The sequence below is a fragment of the Rhineura floridana genome, chromosome 1 (genome assembly GCF_030035675.1).
Source record: "Rhineura floridana isolate rRhiFlo1 chromosome 1, rRhiFlo1.hap2, whole genome shotgun sequence".
In the NCBI taxonomy this organism is placed as follows: domain Eukaryota; kingdom Metazoa; phylum Chordata; class Lepidosauria; order Squamata; family Rhineuridae; genus Rhineura; species Rhineura floridana.
Window position 1 is genome coordinate 109,622,198 of NC_084480.1, and position 26,818 is coordinate 109,649,015.

General features: G+C 51.8%; 1 protein-coding gene across 5 annotated transcripts in view; it reads right to left on the reverse strand.

The window, feature by feature from the left end:
* GLIS3 (GLIS family zinc finger 3) overlaps positions 1-26,818 on the reverse strand; it is a 289,006-nt gene that overhangs the window by 184,480 nt on the left and 77,708 nt on the right. For all 5 annotated transcript variants that reach the window (XM_061629198.1, XM_061629168.1, XM_061629178.1 and 2 more), the window contains 2 exons: positions 3,452-3,659; positions 1,158-2,271 (listed from right to left, as the gene is read on the reverse strand). In XM_061629198.1, coding sequence (XP_061485182.1) covers positions 1,158-2,271; positions 3,452-3,582 — 1,245 coding nt within the window. In that variant the 5' untranslated portion in view covers positions 3,583-3,659. The remainder of the gene's footprint in view (positions 1-1,157; positions 2,272-3,451; positions 3,660-26,818) is intronic.

Genomic DNA, 26,818 nt, shown 5'->3' on the forward strand with positions numbered 1-26,818 from the left:
CCAGGCAAGTAACATCGCCTTGCCCACACTGCCTTGCTGGCTGCTACTGACATTTAATGCTTGGAAAGTGCCGTGAGGGAAGAAAAGAAGGGATTCGCAGGACAAATTAATCCCCATGGCTGTAGCTCAATGGAAATCACACATTGTGCATACTTGTCTGCTATCACATCACAATTGTTTTTCTCTGTGGAACCCCTTAGACTACTTCATGGAACTCCAGGGTTCTGCAGAACATAGTTTGAGAAACATTGATCTAAGCCCTTGTCCAATAACATCGTAAGGTGTGCTGGGCTCCTGCTCGGAGGAAGGGCGGGATATAAATCAAATAATTAATAAATAGATTAGACAGACAGACAGACAAAGGGGTTAGACACTTCATGGAAATCTGAACCATTTCAAACCTTTTTTTGATGCATTTCAAGGTTATTCTTCACTCAAATCTACATTCTCAACTTTCCAACAGGAGCTCTAAATGTGCCTATAACTTAATTAAGTGCTGGCTCACAACCCAAGTTTCTGCTTACAGTAATCTAATACCTTTGTCTGGGCAAACTCATTTAATATTTGTGGAGCACAATATTTAAAATTTGTGGCTTAAGGACCTTATCTGAAATCTAAGTTACTGAAAAACTTCATGCTAAAAAAAAAATCCACTGATTTACAGAACCATTTAGGGACTTATTCAAAGCAACCTAGATAAGCAAAAGAGGAATTATTTGCTCTAACTGTGCTGAAGTATCTGAAGTTCAAACAAATCAAAGAAGGACCATAGTTTAGTGGTAGGATGCATGCTTTGCATGCAGAAGATTTCCATTTCCTAGCAACTCCCAGTAGCGCTAGGTGATATCTCTGTCTGAAACCCTGAAGTACCACTGCCCATCAGTATAGCTACTACTGAGCTAGATGGACCAATGGCCTGACTTGGTATAAGGCAGCTTTCTATGTTCCTATATCTTTCTGTGCATGTGTATGAAAAGTCTATTCATTCACTCATTTTAATACATTAACATCAACAAATCCTGCATCCCTTTTCTCAGAATAAATTCAACTAGCCAAAAAAAGGGGCAAAAAGAAGCTAGCACAGTGTTAAACGTTAGTTCCCTGGGTCTTTCATATACATTAAACCAGTGTGTCCATCTAACATGTTTTGGACTTACCGTACATTTGTTTGGCTTCTCCCCTGAATGCACTCTCATGTGAATCAGCAGTTTATAACGGGCATTAAATGGCTTGTATCTTCGGGGGCACCCAGCCCAGAAACAAGTGAAATCTTCTCCTTTCCTCTGGTCTATGTGAATTTTTTCTATGTGCCGCACAAGATCTTCTTGCTGGTCATAAGTAGCACTGCAGTCTATCCAGCGACAGAAGTGCTTGCCATTAAACTCATCCAGTTCACCATCCTCATCTAAGAGAGGGCCTTGGACAGATGGTGCTAAGGGAAGCTGGTGGGAATGGTTTATCAGGTCATGCTGATGCGCATGGTATGGGGGTGGTGGACCATGTGGTGCAGGAAGAACAAGGGAAGCCAGTGGAGAAGTAGATGGCATGTCAGTTGCATTCCCAGAGACATCATCCACACGCCCACATTTTAAAATGCCCACAGATTGGCCATCTGCTAGAGATATACCTTGTTGAACCACCATGTTGTTTGTAACTGCTGTCTGTAGGCTGTTTTGCTCCAATTGTTGCATGCGCTGGTATTCAGCATTTCCACTTTCACTGTAACCTGGAAGGGCAACATTGCCATTAGCCACAAGAAGCCTTTTTTGAGGATTGGGAATAGAGCAAGTCTGGGGAATACAACTTCCTCTTATTCCCAAGAAATGTCCATAGACCTCAGATTGAGGGGAGATGTTTGATGGAGATGTTCTGGACCCATTTATGTAAGCGACAAGAGAAGTGGGGGATGTACGGATGATTGTATTGAAGTCGATCCCAATTCCATCAGATAAAGGGGACAGGGACAGGGCCCTCTTTTTGGCTGAATGAGACCTGGCTGAAGAATGGTGAGGACTAGAATAAGGTGAATAGTTGTTTTCCACACCAAACAAGTAAGCTGGCAATGAGCTAGATACGTTGTTGGACATGGACATCCCAGATGTGACAGTTGTGATGTCCCCTAGCTCACTGCCATTTTGCGAGCCTTGGTTAGAAGGAAGAGAAGGAAAAATCCTGTAGCCGTGAAACCACTCTTGCTTGACACTATGTATTGACTGACTTTCTGACAGGCTCAGGGTTGTGGATGCCAAAGATTCTCGTGACATAAGGGATCTGCAATAGAGAAAAGTAAAAGAAAAAGAATGCAATCTGAGCAACTTAGATTTTAACTCTTAGTAGTAATATGAAGCAGCTGGCATATTCAGAGCTCAGGTACTAATTTTTGACAGTTAAAATCAAACGTTCAAATGTTGATTATTGGCTTTACATATTCATCAAACACTAAGTTACTGCACATATGTCTATTAGTTAAGTATTGCACAGCATCAAACACTACATGAGTGCAAGGACACTTGCCCAAGGAGAATTGCCCTACATCCACATTGCAGTGTCCACTGTTCTCTGTGCACTGTCATGGGTAGGGATGGAAAGATCTGTTAATTTCAGTTCTCTTGGGTTCTCATTTTTCCAATCTTAAATTCAGTTCTCTACATTTCTGCAGCAATTTTTGATTTTTTTTAAAAAAATCCTCATGAAAATTCTCCAACATTTTAGTGTGAAATGTTTCTAATAAACACATTTTTGTAATGTGTTTTGACTAATGTACACATTTATGCATGCCATTTCTTGTCACATAATGCATTTTGCATGTTATTTTCACTCATACATTCATTTTTATGCACACTTTCCCCTAATATATGCATTTTTTGAAAATATTGTTTGGTTGGCAAACTGCATCACAAAATTCAAATAAGTTCAAATTTCAAAGGATGGCTGGGTTTCAATTCTCATATTGTTTCAGAAAGAGCAAATTTGATAAATTCAGCTTGAAATGCAAATTGAATCCCTAGTCACGGGCTCCTTAGGGAAGGCCTGGGAAATGGGTCAGGGGGCTGCAGCTAGACTAAATAATCAGGGGGCAACCAGGTACAGGCAGCTTGCACTTGTGCAGCACTGAGTACCACCCATTGACTAAAAGAGAACTGTAACCACCTATTGACTATCAGATTTACTCCATACATACCGTATTAGCTACAGTTTACTTAAGTGTTTTCATAGCACATTTTGTAGCATAGTTTTCATCGGACATTACTACACTTCAAAACTCCTATAACCTGAAATTAATCTCAAAGGAATTATATTGAACATCAACATCTAGAATGAAGCTTCCATCTTAAATTATAAATGTGTGCAAGAGGAATAACTCTAAAGTGAATGGTGTTATGATACTGTAAAAGTTTTTTCTGACTTTATAGACATGAAAACATTCTTGTAGTACTAAAAATGTCAAGACCTTGTATCAGATGGAGGTAAATTCAGGTTGGCAGCATTCATAGTTCTCTGTAAGCTAGGGCTGATTTGGTTGCATGCTGTTGAGACCTGTTGCGCAGGAGGAGACAGAGGTCCCAGTCGCTGAACCATCATTGGGCTGTTGGTGACTATTAAATTGTTGCAGCTGCTTTTTTCAATGGACTTGCACCGAGGCCCAAAGGCAAGACCCCCTAAAAATGAAGGAGTTGGACAAGCTTTTAATTCATGTTTTTCACATTACAAAAGCTAATGAATCGATAACATTTTTCCATCTATAGAACATTAGGGGAAATTGTTGGGCTATTTACAACTTGGTAGCTTATAGTTCTTAGGATTTTTTGTTTTGTTTTGTTATTTATAAAGCAAGTGAAAAGTACTGGGAATCAGGCCAGTCATGGAAATGGAAGAGAACGGTTTGAAAGATAGTGGGGAGTAAAGGAAAGTGAATCAAGAATAGCCATATATGATTTCACAAGTTAAAAACATTATAGGTTTGTTTGATCAGTTTCACAAATTGTCTCTTTTCCCCCTTCTTTTCCTTCTTTCTCTTTTTCTTCTGATGTCCACTTAAAGATTTATTTTGATGAAATTATCTGACTGAGCGTTACAAATCCAAATATTCTTAATTATGATTGAAACAAAAAAAGAAATCATTCACAAAATTACATTTTAAAAACATATTTTTAAAGCTAAAGGACAACGCTTGTGTCTTCTTTCAATTTCTGGCTTCTAAGAGCAATTGACAAGTTATGTTTTACGCAAGCTTTTATAAATGTGGAAATAATTTCCACAACTCCATTAATGCAATAGCAACTTCATTAATTGTGAAGCTGTAATTCATGGATCTCAGAGATCAAACATACCAATCGCACTGTAGAGCACACACACACACACACACATATACCAAACTCGGAGGACAATTTCAACATAAACTCTTGATGCTAAATTACAAAAAGAGCCAACAACAACTTTTCCATACTTAGGGACTCTCACTAACATAATTACAGTCAACCAGTCTTTCTGTTCTAATTTGTGCAACCTGAATGGATCAATGCACAAGGTGTAAAACTGCAAATAGATTATAAGCACTGGCAGCTTTCAAATTCCCCTTTTAACCCAAATCTAGCAAAAGAATGGGAGTAATTTCCCAGCAAACTGCTTTAATATGATCTACTTTTCTGTCAAGTGTTTCACAGTAAAAACAAGGGGAATGTTTTTAAAGCCATTTTAGTGAACAACACATTACAAATCTGAAATACCACAGTGACACCACTGGACCTTTTTCAACATATCTTTACAGAGACTATATTTGTAGAAAAGTGGTTTGATAACACAACAGTAAATGTAAACTTTTACTGTGAAAACGCTTCTCCACTACCACCATGCGTCTTCTATGCTGAGGAAAATATGCCTGCCAGATCACAGATTTTGTTATTTACTACAGAAAACACAAAGACATGGCATACATAGGATGTAGTCCCTTCATTCCGAATCCACTATACTCACTTAGGGTACCTCTCGACTGGTGTTTTATTGCGGGTATATAGTAGTGAATTTATTCTACTTTACTAGTTGGTTCTGCAATGGTTCCCTAACAGTGGTAACCAGAGAGGTGGGTTGCTGCTGCTAACTGTACACCGCCCAGAGAGCTATTTGCTATGGGCGGTTTAAAAATGAAACAAATAAATAAAACTGAGAGGGGGAGAGGCACAGGGAGGTTGGCACAAGGTGGCAGGAGCATGAGAGAGAGAGAGAGAGAGAGAGAGAGAGAGAGAGAGAGAGAGAGAGAGAGAGAGAGAGAGAGAGAGAGAGAGAGAGAGAGGGGGGGGGGAGGGGGAGGGAGGGAGGGAGGGAGGGAGGGAGGGAGGGAGGTAGTTGTGTTGGCCCATAAGAAAATTTCCAAAATCCATATTAGGACAATATCTTTACTCTGGCCCAATAAATATATTGCCCTAATATAGATTTTAGGTAGAGAGAGAAAAATGAGAGATAACAGAAAACATTTTATCTGCCTGCTCAATCACTTTTACCTAAAACACACAAAAGGTAGTATATAGAATACAAAATTAACCATCATGTATGTTTCTGAGGAATGTGAAAAACAGAAAGAATGACTGAAAAACAACAGGGCTGTACCTATCCCCTTGGCAGCAGCACCTGCTTATTTTTAAAAGAAGGGACATTAAAAAGAAATAAAAAGTCATGCTCTAAAGGGATAAATTCTTTGAATACTCAACACCACAGAACACGAACAAGTTTAGCTTTTGCTAAATCCGGCAGGAGTTGTTATAGAAGTAATTAAAGATAATTGTCATTTGATATTACCCTGCAATTTTGAAAACTTAGATATGCTGTGTACAAAAGGAAAAAAATAAAACTTGGGATCTGAAAAGAAAGAAATGCATAGTTTAGCTATCTAAATTTGTGTTTTTTAAAAAGGTAGACTTGAAAAGAACAACTTTATCACAGAATCTTGGCAAATACAAATAGAGACTTGCCTGCGTGACAGAACAGTGCCACTTACATACTACCTACAAATGTTTAATAAAAGCAACATTCATTTAACCTCAATTCAAAACATTTATCCAATGACAGTAGGGTTTTAGGTTTCTTTTAGAGGTGGTGACAGCATCGCAGTGTCTAACTGTTCAAGCTGAACATATGAAACCATATAATTATACTATTTCTACTTGATTAAACATGAGCTCATCATGAGTTAAATGCCCAAACATCAGAAATGTTAGCTTTCAGAGGACTTTTAACATAGGCACACAATACCCACAATTTTGATGTGGGTTCTTGCAATCCCTGCATCCACAAAAAGGTCAAAAGTACTACATACATATATAAATAGTATTGGGAAGAACTATATATTTCTAGAAATGGATCTACCAGAGAATTAATCCACACCTGTGCAAATCACACACACATAAAACCAACGCTGCCTCACTGTACCTTATACACATTTTACAGGAAAAGAATCTCTACAAAACGTGGAAATCTGACACTATACACAGGTACATACAATGGTGAGATGTGAATCTTATACATATAATGCAAGTCCACCAAATGGAACTCAGCTACAGATCAGTATTTTCCAGCAGTTTTTACATGGCTCCCATCATATTTAAATTAGCCCTCAGTTATTCATCTTTTTTTGGGGGGGGAGGGAACTTAGAAACTCCAGCAGAAACAATAAATGGAATCTAGAATAGGGAGGTGTGCCAAATCACATTTACAGCAATGAAACTAACTGTGCCATTAAATACTTAATCAGCTGATCCTATGGACTCACCATATCAATAGCCATGCAAAGACTAACACTGGGGTAATGTAGTTATGATCCTATGAACTCACATCAGCAAGGAATAAAGCACAAGAATTATAGAAATAAGACACAATAAAGTAACATTGACAGACTCCCTGGCAACTCTGCCAAAATTGACCAGTCATGACAATGGCTCACTTTAGGCATTCATAAAAGACATTGTCAGTGCACAGATCAAGCAATGGAACAAACACTGTAATGATGCCACTCTACTCAGTTCACACACTATGCATAAGAACTCTGTCTGGGAAAGTCCACAGTACCTCCCTTGTCAGAGGCCTACAAGGGCCAGCAGAGAGGATGGACACATCAAACAGTTCTCCCATCCCATTGTCAGCTCTACACTGCATCAGCAGCGTCAGGGGGGGCTGGAAATTCCTGGGTCTTTGGCAGGGAAGGAAAGTCCTTAGCCAGCAGTCGGGTTGTAAATCTGCCAGGCCTATCCGAAGCGTACTTGCCGAGTCAGAAGTCCAGAAGCGAGGTCAGTGGAGGTCCGGGATCAATTGCCAAGGAGGTCAGTCAAAGAGATGCTGCAGGGAAACTAGGTCTACACAAAGCCACGCCTGACGTTGCAGTCAGCAACAAGCTGCAGCCAAGGTGTGCCTTATAAAGAGCAGGATGGACAGCAGGTGTGAGCCCTCAGCGTTTGGGCCTTAAGGAGACAGGCCTGCCTCTCTTCTGCCTGACCTTCTGCTGTCTACGTTCTGCAGGTGAGGGGGGAGTATCCTGTTCACTGTCTGTGTCTGGCTGCAGGGCCTCTGCTGTCCCTGGGGTGCTCTGCAGCTGAGGGGCAGAAGGAGCTGGATTCTCAGGAGGCTCCTCCGTGTCTCCTGCTGCTCCTGGGTCTGCTGCTGTTACTCCCGAGTCATCCTCATCTGAGGAGTCCTCTGACGGGGCCATGACACTATCCCCCGCCCCACGACCAACCCCCCACCTCCCACCGGGGCCCGGCTTATCTGGGTAGCGCTGGTGGAAGCGCCGGACCAGACGAGGGGCATGCACCTGCGCCGCATCTTCCCATGAGCGTTCCTCAGGGCCGTACCCCTGCCAGTCTATGAGGTACTGGAGGCGGCCCCGATGCCTCCGGGAGTCCAGGATCTGCGCCACTTCGAATTCCTCTTCCCCGTTGACTTGTATCGGTGGTGGGGGCCATGGTTGACTACCCAAGGGGTGAGGCGGGAGAGCGGGAGTCAGCAGTGATCGATGGAAAACAGGGTGAATGCGGAAGGAGGCAGGGAGTTGGAGCCGGAACGCCACTGGGTTAATTTGCTGGGTGATCCGGAAGGGACCTGCATTCCGAGCCTCCAGCTTGTGAGACGGCCGTTGCAAACGCAGGAATTTGGTTGAGAGCCATACCCGGTCGCCTACCTTCAGCGGCGGGCCTGGTTGGCGGTGGCGGTCAGCAAAGCACTTACACGCGTCCTTGGCCTGCTCCAGCTGCTCCTTCAGGACTGCCTGCAGGGCTTGCAACTCCTGCAGCATGACATCCGCAGCGGGAACCGGCGACGGGGGTCGCACTGAGGGGAAGAATTGGGGGTGGTAGCTGTAAGAGGCAAAGAACGGGGTCTGGCGCGTGGAGGCATGCACGGAGTTATTATACGCAAATTCCGCCATCGGTAACAGATGCACCCAATTGTCCTGTTGGAAGCAGGTGTAACACCGCAGGTATTGTTCGACGGTGGTGTTGGTACGTTCTGTTTGTCCATCTGATTGAGTGTGGTGGGCGGAGGACAAGTGGATCTGGACGTTCAGGGCCCGAAACAGGGCCTGCCAGAACCGGGCGGTGAACTGGGCTCCTCGGTCAGAGATCAGGTGGTCGGGGAGGCCGTGTAACCGGAAAACCTGGGTCAAGAACAGTTGCGCAATTTCTGGGGCAGAGGGTAGGCCGGCACAGGGGAGGAAATGGGCCATCTTGGTGAACAGGTCTACAACTACGAGGATGGTGGTCATTCCCCGGGAGGCCGGTAAGTCCGTGATAAAATCCAGGGAGACCGAGCTCCAGGGCCCGGGGGGGTAGGCAGTGGGAGCAGGAGCCCCGGGGGCTTGCCGGGGTGGCTCTTGGCTCGCTGGCAGGTATCACAGGCCACTACATAGTCCTTGACGTCCGCTTGGACCCGGGGCCACCAGAAATCCCGTAGGACCAGGTGGAGGGTTTTATACGTTCCAAAATGCCCTGCCGGCTGGCTGTCATGGCAGAGGTGGAGCACCTCTCCCCGCAGAGCTTCCGGGGGAACGTACAACCAGTTCCGGTGATACAAGAGGCCCTGCTGCAAGGAAAAGGGGCTGTCCCGGGCGGGCATCCCTGACTGGAGCTCTCGCTGCTGGGCCAGGGCGTAGGGGTCCTTTTGCTGCTGTTCCTGCACCCGGTCCAGGAGGGGTTGTGGCTGGTGGGTAGCGGCGAAGTTCTCTGGGCGAAGAATTGGGCGAAGGGGGCAATCGACCTGCTCGGCTCAGTATTCTGGCTTGCGAGAGAGCGCGTCTGCTAGGGTGTTTCGGCGGCCAGGGAGGTAGGTGACCGTGAACTGGAACCGGGAGAAAAACAGGGACCACCGGATCTGGCGTTGGTTCACCCGTTGGGTGCTCCAGGTTTCGGTGGTCTGTTCGTACCTCGACCGGATGGCGTGCCCCTTCCAGGAGATGACGCCAGGTCTCGAAGGCTACTTTGATGGCCAGTAACTCCTTCTCCCAAATGGTGTAGTTCTGTTCCGAAGCGTTGAGTTTCCGGGAGTGGAACGCACAGGGGAGCAGGGACTGCTTGCTCCCCACCGGCTGAAGTAGGACCGCTGCCACTGCCTTATCCGATGCATCGGCCTCCACTATGTAAAGTCAGGTAGGGTCGGGTTGCTGGAGGATGGGTTCAGATGTAAAGGCATGTTGGAGGCGCCGGAAGGCCTGTTGAGCGGCCTTGGTCCAAACAAACTTCTCTTTGCCTCGAAGCAGGTCTGAGATGGGCGTGGTGAGTTCGGAGAAGTGGGAGATGAACCGGCGGTAATAGTTGGCGAAGCCCAAGAAGCGCTGCACATCTTTGGGGCTTCGCGAAGCGGCCCAGTGGAGGATGGTCTCAATTTTGGCGGGGTCCATCTGGATACCCGAGGGCGAGATCCGATGGCCTAGGAAATCCACAGTCATGAGGTCAAAGGCGCATTTTTCGAGCTTGGCGAAGAGGCGGTGCTCCCGCAGGCGCTGCAGCACCGCTCGAACGTGCTCCTTATGTTCCGAGGGGTTCCACGAGTAGATCAGGATGTCATCCAAGTAGATCACCAGGAAGCGGTCTAGGAGGTCCCAGAAGATGTCATTCATGAAGTGCTGGAAGACGGCAGAGGCGTTGCACAAGCCAAACGGCATCACGGTGTACTCAAAGTGCCCATAACAGGTGCGGAAGGCCGTCTTCCACTCATCGCCGTCCCGCATATGCACCAGGTTGTAGGCCCCTCTCAGGTCTAGTTTGGTGAAAATGCGAGCGCCCCGCAGCCGCTCTAACAGTTCTGGGATCAGGGGCAGAGGGTAGTGATTCCGAACTGTAATCTGGTTGAGGGCGCGGTAGTCATTGCACAGCCGGAGTTCCCCACATTTCTTTTTGACAAAGAGGACAGGGGCGGCTGCAGGGGATGTGGAAGGGCGAATGAACCCTCGGCGCAGGTTCTTGTCGAGGAACTCTCTGAGGGCTGCCAGTTCGGGTTCGGACAGGGAATAAAGCCGGCCCACGGGAATCTTGGCTCCGGGGAGCAGATCAATGGGACAGTCGTAAGGGCGATGGGGCGGCAACTGGTCTGCCTCTTGCTTCCCAAACACATCCGCGAACTCCCAGTACTGTTCCGGTAAGGCCTCGGGCACGGAGCTTGCCTCCTGGGTCATAAGGATGCGCTCCTTCGGCCTCCAGCAGCTGGCTTGGCAATAGGGGGATCCGAGGGTCAGTCGGCCCGTGGACCACTGGATGATGGAGTCATGCCGCTGGAGCCATGCCAGGCCCAGCACAACCGGGAAGTGGGGTGCGGCAGCCAGGTAGAACTGGAGGCTTTCCTCGTGCTCCCCCAGGGCCATGTCGAGTGGCACTGTCTCCTGTACTACAGGGCCCGAGGCGAGAAGCCGGCCATCAATAGTCTCCACCAGGAGGGGGCGGTGAATGGGTTGACTAGGAACCCGGTGGAGCTTGGCAAAGGACACGTCCATAAAATTGCTGGTGGATCCTGAGTCCAGCATGGCAGGTACTTGTAGGGTCCCCCTTCCGGGGACTGTCAGTGCGATCAACACGGTCAGATGCTTGGGCGGTGAGGAACTGAGGTGGCAGGCCCCTTGAACCATGAGGTTGACCCGGCTCAGGGGCCTGTGAAGGCCGGGGCATGGGCGTTTCCCGAGGCAGGGGCTGTGGGACATTTCGCGGAACACTGGGCTGCAAAATGTCCCGGGGCCCTGCAATACAGGCAGAGGCCCTGTTGCCGGCGTCGCAGCTTTTCGGCCGCAGAGAGACGTGGCTGAGCCCCTCCCAGCTGCATCGGTTCTGCCGGGGGTGTAGGGTCCTTGCCGACAGGCTCCAAGGGCCCAGCCACTGGGGCTGATGCTCTGTAGACTGGCCGGGGTCGGTTGGCAGCATGCCTGCTTTCCAGCCTCCCATCAATCTGGAGACACAGGCGTATGAGGGCTTGCAGGGTTCCAGGGCGCTCCACCCTAGCTAGCTCATCCACGAGCTCATCCGACAGCCCCTCCTGAAACTGGTCCATGAGAGCGGCTTTGTTCCAGCCCAGGGTTTGTTGCAATAGACGAAAGTCTGTTACATATTCCCCCAAGGGGCGTCGGCCTTGCCACAGCCTGCATATCCGGCGGTTGGCTGTGGCAGATTGGACTGGGTCCTCGAACATAGCCTTCAGTTCTCTGGTGAAGGCGGCTAGGTCGTTGAGCACGGGGCTCCGCTCGAGGAGCAGGGGCGTGGCCCATCTAGCTGCCGACCCGGTGCAGAGGTTAATCAAGAATCCCACCCGGGTCTTATCATCTGGGAAGGCCTCTGGGCGTAACTCCATGAAGAGCTGGGCCTGGGCCAAGAAGGCTGAGAGCTGGTCGGAAGCCCCAGTAAATTTCTCTGGGAGAGTCACAGGGCACTTGGCTCTCCCTGTAGGGAGAGGGGGTGGGGCTGCTGCTAGCTGGGTTTGCAAGCCTTGGACGGCCAACAGCAGCTGGTCTACTTGTGAGCGCAGGAGCAAGTTTTCCTGCTGGAGTTGCTCCATGGTCAGCACTTCCCCCACTCCTTTGTTGCCTGTTTTGTTTGGGCTGACTGCAAACTGTCAGCTCTACACTGCATCAGCAGTGTCAGGGGGGGCTGGAAATTCCTGGGTCTTTGGCAGGGAAGGAAAGTCCTTAGCCAGCAGTCAGGTTGTAAATCTGCCAGGCCTATCCGAAGCGTACTTGCCGAGTCAGAAGTCCAGAAGCGAGGTCAGTGGAGGTCCGGGATCAATTGCCAAGGAGGTCAGTCAAAGAGATGCTGCAGGGAAACTAGGTCTACACAAAGCCACGCCTGACGTTGCAGTCAGCAACAAGCTGCAGCCAAGGTGTGCCTTATAAAGAGCAGGATGGACAGCAGGTGTGAGCCCTCAGCGTTTGGGCCTTAAGGAGACAGGCCTGCCTCTCTTCTGCCTGACCTTCTGCTGTCTACGTTCTGCAGGTGAGGGGGGAGTATCCTGTTCACTGTCTGTGTCTGGCTGCAGGGCCTCTGCTGTCCCTGGGGTGCTCTGCAGCTGAGGGGCAGAAGGAGCTGGATTCTCAGGAGGCTCCTCCGTGTCTCCTGCTGCTCCTGGGTCTGCTGCTGTTACTCCCGAGTCATCCTCATCTGAGGAGTCCTCTGACGGGGCCATGACACTATCCCCCGCCCCACGACCAACCCCCCACCTCCCACCGGGGCCCGGCTTATCTGGGTAGCGCTGGTGGAAGCGCCGGACCAGACGAGGGGCATGCACCTGCGCCGCATCTTCCCATGAGCGTTCCTCAGGGCCGTACCCCTGCCAGTCTATGAGGTACTGGAGGCGGCCCCGATGCCTCCGGGAGTCCAGGATCTGCGCCACTTCGAATTCCTCTTCCCCGTTGACTTGTATCGGTGGTGGGGGCCATGGTTGACTACCCAAGGGGTGAGGCGGGAGAGCGGGAGTCAGCAGTGATCGATGGAAAACAGGGTGAATGCGGAAGGAGGCAGGGAGTTGGAGCCGGAACGCCACTGGGTTAATTTGCTGGGTGATCCGGAAGGGACCTGCATTCCGAGCCTCCAGCTTGTGAGACGGCCGTTGCAAACGCAGGAATTTGGTTGAGAGCCATACCCGGTCGCCTACCTTCAGCGGCGGGCCTGGTTGGCGGTGGCGGTCAGCAAAGCACTTACACGCGTCCTTGGCCTGCTCCAGCTGCTCCTTCAGGACTGCCTGCAGGGCTTGCAACTCCTGCAGCATGACATCCGCAGCGGGAACCGGCGACGGGGGTCGCACTGAGGGGAAGAATTGGGGGTGGTAGCTGTAAGAGGCAAAGAACGGGGTCTGGCGCGTGGAGGCATGCACGGAGTTATTATACGCAAATTCCGCCATCGGTAACAGATGCACCCAATTGTCCTGTTGGAAGCAGGTGTAACACCGCAGGTATTGTTCGACGGTGGTGTTGGTACGTTCTGTTTGTCCATCTGATTGAGTGTGGTGGGCGGAGGACAAGTGGATCTGGACGTTCAGGGCCCGAAACAGGGCCTGCCAGAACCGGGCGGTGAACTGGGCTCCTCGGTCAGAGATCAGGTGGTCGGGGAGGCCGTGTAACCGGAAAACCTGGGTCAAGAACAGTTGCGCAATTTCTGGGGCAGAGGGTAGGCCGGCACAGGGGAGGAAATGGGCCATCTTGGTGAACAGGTCTACAACTACAAGGATGGTGGTCATTCCCCGGGAGGCCGGTAAGTCCGTGATAAAATCCAGGGAGACCGAGCTCCAGGGCCCGGGGGGGTAGGCAGTGGGAGCAGGAGCCCCGGGGGCTTGCCGGGGTGGCTCTTGGCTCGCTGGCAGGTATCACAGGCCACTACATAGTCCTTGACGTCCGCTTGGACCCGGGGCCACCAGAAATCCCGTAGGACCAGGTGGAGGGTTTTATACATTCCAAAATGCCCTGCCGGCTGGCTGTCATGGCAGAGGTGGAGCACCTCTCCCCGCAGAGCTTCCGGGGGAACGTACAACCAGTTCCGGTGATACAAGAGGCCCTGCTGCAAGGAAAAGGGGCTGTCCCGGGCGGGCATCCCTGACTGGAGCTCTCGCTGCTGGGCCAGGGCGTAGGGGTCCTTTTGCTGCTGTTCCTGCACCCGGTCCAGGAGGGGTTGTGGCTGGTGGGTAGCGGCGAAGTTCTCTGGGCGAAGAATTGGGCGAAGGGGGCAATCGACCTGCTCGGCTCAGTATTCTGGCTTGCGAGAGAGCGCGTCTGCTAGGGTGTTTCGGCGGCCAGGGAGGTAGGTGACCGTGAACTGGAACCGGGAGAAAAACAGGGACCACCGGATCTGGCGTTGGTTCACCCGTTGGGTGCTCCAGGTTTCGGTGGTCTGTTCGTACCTCGACCGGATGGCGTGCCCCTTCCAGGAGATGACGCCAGGTCTCGAAGGCTACTTTGATGGCCAGTAACTCCTTCTCCCAAATGGTGTAGTTCTGTTCCGAAGCGTTGAGTTTCCGGGAGTGGAACGCACAGGGGAGCAGGGACTGCTTGCTCCCCACCGGCTGAAGTAGGACCGCTGCCACTGCCTTATCCGATGCATCGGCCTCCACTATGTAAAGTCAGGTAGGGTCGGGTTGCTGGAGGATGGGTTCAGATGTAAAGGCATGTTGGAGGCGCCGGAAGGCCTGTTGAGCGGCCTTGGTCCAAACAAACTTCTCTTTGCCTCGAAGCAGGTCTGAGATGGGCGTGGTGAGTTCGGAGAAGTGGGAGATGAACCGGCGGTAATAGTTGGCGAAGCCCAAGAAGCGCTGCACATCTTTGGGGCTTCGCGAAGCGGCCCAGTGGAGGATGGTCTCAATTTTGGCGGGGTCCATCTGGATACCCGAGGGCGAGATCCGATGGCCTAGGAAATCCACAGTCATGAGGTCAAAGGCGCATTTTTCGAGCTTGGCGAAGAGGCGGTGCTCCCGCAGGCGCTGCAGCACCGCTCGAACGTGCTCCTTATGTTCCGAGGGGTTCCACGAGTAGATCAGGATGTCATCCAAGTAGATCACCAGGAAGCGGTCTAGGAGGTCCCAGAAGATGTCATTCATGAAGTGCTGGAAGACGGCAGAGGCGTTGCACAAGCCAAACGGCATCACGGTGTACTCAAAGTGCCCATAACAGGTGCGGAAGGCCGTCTTCCACTCATCGCCGTCCCGCATATGCACCAGGTTGTAGGCCCCTCTCAGGTCTAGTTTGGTGAAAATGCGAGCGCCCCGCAGCCGCTCTAACAGTTCTGGGATCAGGGGCAGAGGGTAGTGATTCCGAACTGTAATCTGGTTGAGGGCGCGGTAGTCATTGCACAGCCGGAGTTCCCCACATTTCTTTTTGACAAAGAGGACAGGGGCGGCTGCAGGGGATGTGGAAGGGCGAATGAACCCTCGGCGCAGGTTCTTGTCGAGGAACTCTCTGAGGGCTGCCAGTTCGGGTTCGGACAGGGAATAAAGCCGGCCCACGGGAATCTTGGCTCCGGGGAGCAGATCAATGGGACAGTCGTAAGGGCGATGGGGCGGCAACTGGTCTGCCTCTTGCTTCCCAAACACATCCGCGAACTCCCAGTACTGTTCCGGTAAGGCCTCGGGCACGGAGCTTGCCTCCTGGGTCATAAGGATGCGCTCCTTCGGCCTCCAGCAGCTGGCTTGGCAATAGGGGGATCCGAGGGTCAGTCGGCCCGTGGACCACTGGATGATGGAGTCATGCCGCTGGAGCCATGCCAGGCCCAGCACAACCGGGAAGTGGGGTGCGGCAGCCAGGTAGAACTGGAGGCTTTCCTCGTGCTCCCCCAGGGCCATGTCGAGTGGCACTGTCTCCTGTACTACAGGGCCCGAGGCGAGAAGCCGGCCATCAATAGTCTCCACCAGGAGGGGGCGGTGAATGGGTTGACTAGGAACCCGGTGGAGCTTGGCAAAGGACACGTCCATAAAATTGCTGGTGGATCCTGAGTCCAGCATGGCAGGTACTTGTAGGGTCCCCCTTCCGGGGACTGTCAGTGCGATCAACACGGTCAGATGCTTGGGCGGTGAGGAACTGAGGTGGCAGGCCCCTTGAACCATGAGGTTGACCCGGCTCAGGGGCCTGTGAAGGCCGGGGCATGGGCGTTTCCCGAGGCAGGGGCTGTGGGACGTTTCGCGGAACACTGGGCTGCAAAATGTCCCGGGGCCCTGCAATACAGGCAGAGGCCCTGTTGCCGGCGTCGCAGCTTTTCGGCCGCAGAGAGACGTGGCTGAGCCCCTCCCAGCTGCATCGGTTCTGCCGGGGGTGTAGGGTCCTTGCCGACAGGCTCCAAGGGCCCAGCCACTGGGGCTGATGCTCTGTAGACTGGCCGGGGTCGGTTGGCAGCATGCCTGCTTTCCAGCCTCCCATCAATCTGGAGACACAGGCGTATGAGGGCTTGCAGGGTTCCAGGGCGCTCCACCCTAGCTAGCTCATCCACGAGCTCATCCGACAGCCCCTCCTGAAACTGGTCCATGAGAGCGGCTTTGTTCCAGCCCAGGGTTTGTTGCAATAGACGAAAGTCTGTTACATATTCCCCCAAGGGGCGTCGGCCTTGCCACAGCCTGCATATCCGGCGGTTGGCTGTGGCAGATTGGACTGGGTCCTCGAACATAGCCTTCAGTTCTCTGGTGAAGGCGGCTAGGTCGTTGAGCACGGGGCTCCGCTCGAGGAGCAGGGGCGTGGCCCATCTAGCTGCCGACCCGGTGCAGAGGTTAATCAAGAATCCCACCCGGGTCTTATCATCTGGGAAGGCCTCTGGGCGTAACTCCATGAAGAGCTGGGCCTGGGCCAAGAAGGCTGAGAGCTGGTCGGAAGCCCCAGTAAATTTCTCTGGGAGAGTCACAGGGCACTTGGCTCTCCCTGTAGGGAGAGGGGGTGGGGCTGCTGCTAGCTGGGTTTGCAAGCCTTGGACGGCCAACAGCAGCTGGTCTACTTGTGAGCGCAGGAGCAAGTTTTCCTGCTGGAGTTGCTCCATGGTCAGCACTTCCCCCACTCCTTTGTTGCCTGTTTTGTTTGGGCTGACTGCAAACTGTCAGCTCTACACTGCATCAGCAGTGTCAGGGGGGGCTGGAAATTCCTGGGTCTTTGGCAGGGAAGGAAAGTCCTTAGCCAGCAGTCAGGTTGTAAATCTGCCAGGCCTATCCGAAGCGTACTTGCCGAGTCAGAAGTCCAGAAGCGAGGTCAGTGGAGGTCCGGGATCAATTGCCAAGGAGGTCAGTCAAAGAGATGCTGCAGGGAAACTAGGTCTACACAAAGCCACGCCTGACGTTGCAGTCAGCAACAAGCTGCAGCCAAGGTGTGCCTTATAAAGAGCAGGATGGACAGCAGGTGTGAGCCCTCAGCGTTTGGGCCTTAAGGAGACAGGCCTGCCTCTCTTCTGCCTGACCTTCTGCTGTCTACGTTCTGCAGGTGAGGGGGGAGTATCCTGTTCACTGTCTGTGTCTGGCTGCAGGGCCTCTGCTGTCCCTGGGGTGCTCTGCAGCTGAGGGGCAGAAGGAGCTGGATTCTCAGGAGGCTCCTCCGTGTCTCCTGCTGCTCCTGGGTCTGCTGCTGTTACTCCCGAGTCATCCTCATCTGAGGAGTCCTCTGACGGGGCCATGACACTATCCCCCGCCCCACGACCAACCCCCCACCTCCCACCGGGGCCCGGCTTATCTGGGTAGCGCTGGTGGAAGCGCCGGACCAGACGAGGGGCATGCACCTGCGCCGCATCTTCCCATGAGCGTTCCTCAGGGCCGTACCCCTGCCAGTCTATGAGGTACTGGAGGCGGCCCCGATGCCTCCGGGAGTCCAGGATCTGCGCCACTTCGAATTCCTCTTCCCCGTTGACTTGTATCGGTGGTGGGGGCCATGGTTGACTACCCAAGGGGTGAGGCGGGAGAGCGGGAGTCAGCAGTGATCGATGGAAAACAGGGTGAATGCGGAAGGAGGCAGGGAGTTGGAGCCGGAACGCCACTGGGTTAATTTGCTGGGTGATCCGGAAGGGACCTGCATTCCGAGCCTCCAGCTTGTGAGACGGCCGTTGCAAACGCAGGAATTTGGTTGAGAGCCATACCCGGTCGCCTACCTTCAGCGGCGGGCCTGGTTGGCGGTGGCGGTCAGCAAAGCACTTACACGCGTCCTTGGCCTGCTCCAGCTGCTCCTTCAGGACTGCCTGCAGGGCTTGCAACTCCTGCAGCATGACATCCGCAGCGGGAACCGGCGACGGGGGTCGCACTGAGGGGAAGAATTGGGGGTGGTAGCTGTAAGAGGCAAAGAACGGGGTCTGGCGCGTGGAGGCATGCACGGAGTTATTATACGCAAATTCCGCCATCGGTAACAGATGCACCCAATTGTCCTGTTGGAAGCAGGTGTAACACCGCAGGTATTGTTCGACGGTGGTGTTGGTACGTTCTGTTTGTCCATCTGATTGAGTGTGGTGGGCGGAGGACAAGTGGATCTGGACGTTCAGGGCCCGAAACAGGGCCTGCCAGAACCGGGCGGTGAACTGGGCTCCTCGGTCAGAGATCAGGTGGTCGGGGAGGCCGTGTAACCGGAAAACCTGGGTCAAGAACAGTTGCGCAATTTCTGGGGCAGAGGGTAGGCCGGCACAGGGGAGGAAATGGGCCATCTTGGTGAACAGGTCTACAACTACAAGGATGGTGGTCATTCCCCGGGAGGCCGGTAAGTCCGTGATAAAATCCAGGGAGACCGAGCTCCAGGGCCCGGGGGGGTAGGCAGTGGGAGCAGGAGCCCCGGGGGCTTGCCGGGGTGGCTCTTGGCTCGCTGGCAGGTATCACAGGCCACTACATAGTCCTTGACGTCCGCTTGGACCCGGGGCCACCAGAAATCCCGTAGGACCAGGTGGAGGGTTTTATACATTCCAAAATGCCCTGCCGGCTGGCTGTCATGGCAGAGGTGGAGCACCTCTCCCCGCAGAGCTTCCGGGGGAACGTACAACCAGTTCCGGTGATACAAGAGGCCCTGCTGCAAGGAAAAGGGGCTGTCCCGGGCGGGCATCCCTGACTGGAGCTCTCGCTGCTGGGCCAGGGCGTAGGGGTCCTTTTGCTGCTGTTCCTGCACCCGGTCCAGGAGGGGTTGTGGCTGGTGGGTAGCGGCGAAGTTCTCTGGGCGAAGAATTGGGCGAAGGGGGCAATCGACCTGCTCGGCTCAGTATTCTGGCTTGCGAGAGAGCGCGTCTGCTAGGGTGTTTCGGCGGCCAGGGAGGTAGGTGACCGTGAACTGGAACCGGGAGAAAAACAGGGACCACCGGATCTGGCGTTGGTTCACCCGTTGGGTGCTCCAGGTTTCGGTGGTCTGTTCGTACCTCGACCGGATGGCGTGCCCCTTCCAGGAGATGACGCCAGGTCTCGAAGGCTACTTTGATGGCCAGTAACTCCTTCTCCCAAATGGTGTAGTTCTGTTCCGAAGCGTTGAGTTTCCGGGAGTGGAACGCACAGGGGAGCAGGGACTGCTTGCTCCCCACCGGCTGAAGTAGGACCGCTGCCACTGCCTTATCCGATGCATCGGCCTCCACTATGTAAAGTCAGGTAGGGTCGGGTTGCTGGAGGATGGGTTCAGATGTAAAGGCATGTTGGAGGCGCCGGAAGGCCTGTTGAGCGGCCTTGGTCCAAACAAACTTCTCTTTGCCTCGAAGCAGGTCTGAGATGGGCGTGGTGAGTTCGGAGAAGTGGGAGATGAACCGGCGGTAATAGTTGGCGAAGCCCAAGAAGCGCTGCACATCTTTGGGGCTTCGCGAAGCGGCCCAGTGGAGGATGGTCTCAATTTTGGCGGGGTCCATCTGGATACCCGAGGGCGAGATCCGATGGCCTAGGAAATCCACAGTCATGAGGTCAAAGGCGCATTTTTCGAGCTTGGCGAAGAGGCGGTGCTCCCGCAGGCGCTGCAGCACCGCTCGAACGTGCTCCTTATGTTCCGAGGGGTTCCACGAGTAGATCAGGATGTCATCCAAGTAGATCACCAGGAAGCGGTCTAGGAGGTCCCAGAAGATGTCATTCATGAAGTGCTGGAAGACGGCAGAGGCGTTGCACAAGCCAAACGGCATCACGGTGTACTCAAAGTGCCCATAACAGGTGCGGAAGGCCGTCTTCCACTCATCGCCGTCCCGCATATGCACCAGGTTGTAGGCCCCTCTCAGGTCTAGTTTGGTGAAAATGCGAGCGCCCCGCAGCCGCTCTAACAGTTCTGGGATCAGGGGCAGAGGGTAGTGATTCCGAACTGTAATCTGGTTGAGGGCGCGGTAGTCATTGCACAGCCGGAGTTCCCCACATTTCTTTTTGACAAAGAGGACAGGGGCGGCTGCAGGGGATGTGGAAGGGCGAATGAACCCTCGGCGCAGGTTCTTGTCGAGGAACTCTCTGAGGGCTGCCAGTTCGGGTTCGGACAGGGAATAAAGCCGGCCCACGGGAATCTTGGCTCCGGGGAGCAGATCAATGGGACAGTCGTAAGGGCGATGGGGCGGCAACTGGTCTGCCTCTTGCTTCCCAAACACATCCGCGAACTCCCAGTACTGTTCCGGTAAGGCCTCGGGCACGGAGCTTGCCTCCTGGGTCATAAGGATGCGCTCCTTCGGCCTCCAGCAGCTGGCTTGGCAATAGGGGGATCCGAGGGTCAGTCGGCCCGTGGACCACTGGATGATGGAGTCATGCCGCTGGAGCCATGCCAGGCCCAGCACAACCGGGAAGTGGGGTGCGGCAGCCAGGTAGAACTGGAGGCTTTCCTCGTGCTCCCCCAGGGCCATGTCGAGTGGCACTGTCTCCTGTACTACAGGGCCCGAGGCGAGAAGCCGGCCATCAATAGTCTCCACCAGGAGGGGGCGGTGAATGGGTTGACTAGGAACCCGGTGGAGCTTGGCAAAGGACACGTCCATAAAATTGCTGGTGGATCCTGAGTCCAGCATGGCAGGTACTTGTAGGGTCCCCCTTCCGGGGACTGTCAGTGCGATCAACACGGTCAGATGCTTGGGCGGTGAGGAACTGAGGTGGCAGGCCCCTTGAACCATGAGGTTGACCCGGCTCAGGGGCCTGTGAAGGCCGGGGCATGGGCGTTTCCCGAGGCAGGGGCTGTGGGACGTTTCGCGGAACACTGGGCTGCAAAATGTCCCGGGGCCCTGCAATACAGGCAGAGGCCCTGTTGCCGGCGTCGCAGCTTTTCGGCCGCAGAGAGACGTGGCTGAGCCCCTCCCAGCTGCATCGGTTCTGCCGGGGGTGTAGGGTCCTTGCCGACAGGCTCCAAGGGCCCAGCCACTGGGGCTGATGCTCTGTAGACTGGCCGGGGTCGGTTGGCAGCATGCCTGCTTTCCAGCCTCCCATCAATCTGGAGACACAGGCGTATGAGGGCTTGCAGGGTTCCAGGGCGCTCCACCCTAGCTAGCTCATCCACGAGCTCATCCGACAGCCCCTCCTGAAACTGGTCCATGAGAGCGGCTTTGTTCCAGCCCAGGGTTTGTTGCAATAGACGAAAGTCTGTTACATATTCCCCCAAGGGGCGTCGGCCTTGCCACAGCCTGCATATCCGGCGGTTGGCTGTGGCAGATTGGACTGGGTCCTCGAACATAGCCTTCAGTTCTCTGGTGAAGGCGGCTAGGTCGTTGAGCACGGGGCTCCGCTCGAGGAGCAGGGGCGTGGCCCATCTAGCTGCCGACCCGGTGCAGAGGTTAATCAAGAATCCCACCCGGGTCTTATCATCTGGGAAGGCCTCTGGGCGTAACTCCATGAAGAGCTGGGCCTGGGCCAAGAAGGCTGAGAGCTGGTCGGAAGCCCCAGTAAATTTCTCTGGGAGAGTCACAGGGCACTTGGCTCTCCCTGTAGGGAGAGGGGGTGGGGCTGCTGCTAGCTGGGTTTGCAAGCCTTGGACGGCCAACAGCAGCTGGTCTACTTGTGAGCGCAGGAGCAAGTTTTCCTGCTGGAGTTGCTCCATGGTCAGCACTTCCCCCACTCCTTTGTTGCCTGTTTTGTTTGGGCTGACTGCAAACTGTCAGCTCTACACTGCATCAGCAGTGTCAGGGGGGGCTGGAAATTCCTGGGTCTTTGGCAGGGAAGGAAAGTCCTTAGCCAGCAGTCAGGTTGTAAATCTGCCAGGCCTATCCGAAGCGTACTTGCCGAGTCAGAAGTCCAGAAGCGAGGTCAGTGGAGGTCCGGGATCAATTGCCAAGGAGGTCAGTCAAAGAGATGCTGCAGGGAAACTAGGTCTACACAAAGCCACGCCTGACGTTGCAGTCAGCAACAAGCTGCAGCCAAGGTGTGCCTTATAAAGAGCAGGATGGACAGCAGGTGTGAGCCCTCAGCGTTTGGGCCTTAAGGAGACAGGCCTGCCTCTCTTCTGCCTGACCTTCTGCTGTCTACGTTCTGCAGGTGAGGGGGGAGTATCCTGTTCACTGTCTGTGTCTGGCTGCAGGGCCTCTGCTGTCCCTGGGGTGCTCTGCAGCTGAGGGGCAGAAGGAGCTGGATTCTCAGGAGGCTCCTCCGTGTCTCCTGCTGCTCCTGGGTCTGCTCTGTTACTCCCGAGTCGTCCTCATCTGAGGAGTCCTCTGACGGGGCCATGACACCCATCTAGCCACACACACCATGTTTATTTTCTAATCTTTCCTCCTTTCCACTTCATGCAGCCCAATTTCCAGTTTATCACAACAGCAGTACCAGGGGTAAGCTATATCTGCCTGGATACTCAATGCAGCACCTTTCCAGGTCGGAGGGACAGGGAGGGAGAGTTGCAATCATCCATAAGAATTCCATCTCCCTCACCAGGAGACCAATCTGGATTTGAGGGATTGTTTGTGGTGTTGGGCAGAGAGACAGAAGGGGATGTTGTTACTGTACTGTCCACCTCACAGCTCTACAACCCCCCTAATTGAACTGGGGGAGGTAATCTCGGATGTGGTGTTGCAGGCCTTCAGTATCCATGCTGAGGATGCCTCAAATGGTGCAGCTCGGGATTTCATGGTCTCCATGACAACCATGGGGCTGTCTCAGTATATCAATGGCCCGACACATGTGGCTGGACATACCCTCTACGTGGTCTCTGACACAGAGTGGATTGGTAGTACTCTGTTGATTGGGAAACTCACTGTGAGTCCATTGTCATGGATGGGTCATTTCCCTGGTAAGGTTTGGGCTGAATGTAGCTATTCCACTCTGCAAGGGTAATGGACTCATTGAGATGATCCACTCTCAGAGACTTATGGAATCTGATGAATTCCTGAATGCTCTGGGGGATTTTCCAGTTGACATGGCTGGTGCTTCTGTTGAGGCTCTTGTCTCACTGTGGAATGGTGAGATGTGTAGATCCATCGACACAATAGTTTCTGAGTGCCCTCCCTATTGTTGTAGAGCACGTATGTCACCTTGGTACTCCAGTGACCTGCGTGCAATGAAACAGGAGGGTCGGCGGCTGGAGCGCAGGTGGCATAAATCTCAGTCCCAACCTGACCAAACATGGTTAAGGTTGCACTATCATGCCTAGCACGTGGCAGTAGTGGTGGCAAAGAAAGCCGACTTCTCCTCTACCATTGCATCCGCAATTAGCCATCCAGCAGATCTTTTCCGAGGGGTTTTGTGGGTTAATGGGCTTTTGTCATCTGGCCAAGACAGTGTTACTCTCACACCCCTGGAGGCCTGCTATAACAACTTTGCAAGGCACTTCAAGGACAAAATCACTCAGATTTGGACAGAGTTGGATGCCACAGTTAGAGCAAGTCCCATGGAGGCATCCAGAGTACTGTCTGCTCCAGCTGTAGGATCAGTTTCAGGTATTGTGGCCTGAAGATGTGGAGAAGCTGTTTGAAGAAGTACGGTTGACCACCTGCCTCCTTGACTCTTGCCCATCTTGGCTTCTTAGAGCTAGCCATAGGGGGTTGACTGGGTGGGTCCAGGAAATGATTAATATTTCACTGGGGGAGGGGGAGGTATCATCTGCCTTGAAGGAGGCAGTGGTGTGTCACCTCCTTAAGAAGACTTCCCTGGACCCAGAAGTGTTAAACAACCAGCACCCAGTAGCAAATATGCCCTTTTGGGACAAGGTGATGGCAGTCCAGCTTCAAGCATGCTTGGAGGAAACTGATTACTTGGATCCATTCCAGTCTGGCTTCAGGCCTGGCCACAGCAGTTAAAGTACCTTGGTCGCCTTAGTTGATGACACCTGTCAGGAGAGAGATAGGGGGAATGCAACCCTGCTTGATCTCTTGGCGGCTTTTGATATTGCTGACCACAGTGTTCTTTTGGAAAGTCTCAAGGAGGTGGGGGTTGGGGGCAATGTACTTCAGTGGTTCAGCTCATACTTCCAGGGTTGCTTCTAAAAAGTTGTTATGGGAGGGTACTGTTTGGCACCATTGGAACTGTCCTGTGGTGTTCTGCAGGTTTCCATCTTGTTCCGCATGCTATTTAATATCTATATGAAGCTGCTAAAAGCTATCAACAGCAGATGTGGAGTGAGGTGTCATCAATATGCAGATGACACCCAACTCCAGCTCTCTGTTCCATCTGAATTGGGAGAGGCAGTTGAGGTGCCAGACCAGTGATTGGAGGTGGTGATGAGCTGGATGTGAGCCAATAAACTGAGGCTAAATTCTGAAAAGACAGAGGTATAATGTGTCCAGAGATGGCCTGTTCTGGATGGGGTTGCACTCCCCTTGAAGGAACAGGTCTACAAGTTGGGGGTACTCCTGGATCCAACATTGTCACTGGAGGCTTCTGTGGCCTCAGTTGCTAGGAGTGCCTTTTTCCAGCTCCAGCTGGTTTGCCAACTTCAGCCCCTTTTGGACAAAGATGACTTGGTCACAGTACTCCATGCTCTGGTAACTTCCAGATTGAATTACTGCAATTTGTTCTACATGGGGCGCCCTTGACAATGACTTGGAAACTTCAAGTGGTCCAAAATACAGCAACCAGATTACTGGCTGGGATTCCCTTTAGATTGCATATAATCCCTGTTTTAAAACAGCTGCTTTGGTTGCCAGTTCATTCCTGGGTCCAATCAAAGGTGCTCACGCTAGTGTTTAAAGCCCAAAATGAGTTAGGTCCCAAATATCTGAAAGACTGCCTCCTTCCATGCAAACCTTCTCAGGTGTTGAGATCAGCAGGACCCACCCAATTTTGTGATTTAATGTTGTATTTTAAAATTGTTGTAACCCACCCTGGTACCTTTGGGTGAAGGGTGGGTAGTAATAATAATACATTGTGCTGGTGGCCCAGACTAGGGATGGACAAATCTGTCAATTTTGGTTTCTTTGCATTTCTCATTTTTCCAGTCTTAAGTTTAGTTCTTCACATTTCCACATCAGTTTGTGATTTTTTAAAAAATAAAAGTACTCATGAAAATTAATCAGCATTTTAGTGCTAATTTCTCCTAGCTTATACATTTTTGCCAAGCAATTTCCCCAAATATAATGCATTTTCATATTTTTTTTCATTAATATATGCATTTTACTGCACATTTTACCCTAGTGTATACATTTTTGTATACATTACTTTGCTGGACAACTGCACTGAAAAATTAAGAGAAATGAGAATTTCGAAGGACAACTGTGTTTCAGGTAACATATTGTTGAACAATGGGACAGCAGCTGCAACAGACAATTCCTGTGGCTAGGATTATTGTACTGCAATTATTATTCTCCCAAGAGTTGTCTTTGAAGATAATCAGGAATCTTCAGTAGATCCAGAATTCAGCTGCAAGGCTTGTGAGGGGAACAGGTTATTTAAAGCATGTAACTCAGAGATGTACTGTTTGCTCTGGATTCTGGCTCATATCTGTGGTCAGCTCAAGGTGCTGTTTATTACCTTTAAAGCCCTAGTAAATGGCTTTGGACCAGAATGTCAAAAAGGCCACGTTCTATGATATGGGCCTGCCCATTCTCTGAGGTCATCTGGTAAGGCCCTACTGCATATCCCTCCAATATCTGAGACCTGATTGGTGGGGATAGGTGACAGAAGCCTTCTTGTTGCCCAGGCTTTGGAATGCCCTGCCCTGGGAGATCTATTTGGATCTCTCCCTGACAACATTCATCGACTGAAGATTTTATTGTTCTGGCAGGTCTTTAGTGTGCTTGATTTCTGTTTCTTGACTTCTTGCTTAATTGCTTGCTGTTATTTGATTTATGCTATCTGCTGTTTTTCTTTTCTTTTGGTATATTTTACCAATTTTATATTTTTTAAAAATCATATTATGAGCCACCTTATTAATTATTAATGCAGAAAGGTTGGATATAAATCCTTTTAATCAATAAATAATTGATACATTACTAGAGATTATAATAGAGATTGTTGAGGAATTAGTGATAAAGTGGGCTGCCGCCTCCCCAAGTGCTCATCCCTTCCATATGTCTTAGTCTCACCCCACAACTGGCATCCCCTGATATCTACATATGTATTAACTGGGGCAATGCTCACCCATCCATTGTAGGGACTTGCATTGAAACTTTATCTCCAGTTACTATTTTCTGTTCCATGCACTGTGGGGGAAAATCGTCATGAATGTTTGGCCAGTAGTGGCAAAAGTGTCAATTAAGTAGAGAGACTATGTTCTTAACTTGAAGAAAGTTGATCACTGTGGCGAAGAAGTTAGCAATTTTAAAAGAAGGATTAAATATGAATAGAAAATTATGTCTGTAATTGCCAGCTACATATGCCAAACTCCACTTCCACCTGCCACCTATTTTGTGACTGGCTGTACTCCTATTCCACCATTTTGTGACTTGTAGACCTCAGAAATTTTTAATCCTTTGTCCTGTGGGAGAAGTCCTGATATACGTCATTACAGAGGGGCTACAAGAAACCCTTGAGGAATACAGGATTACATCTAAATTCACTCTTTCACCCACCATGTTCCATTCCACCCATG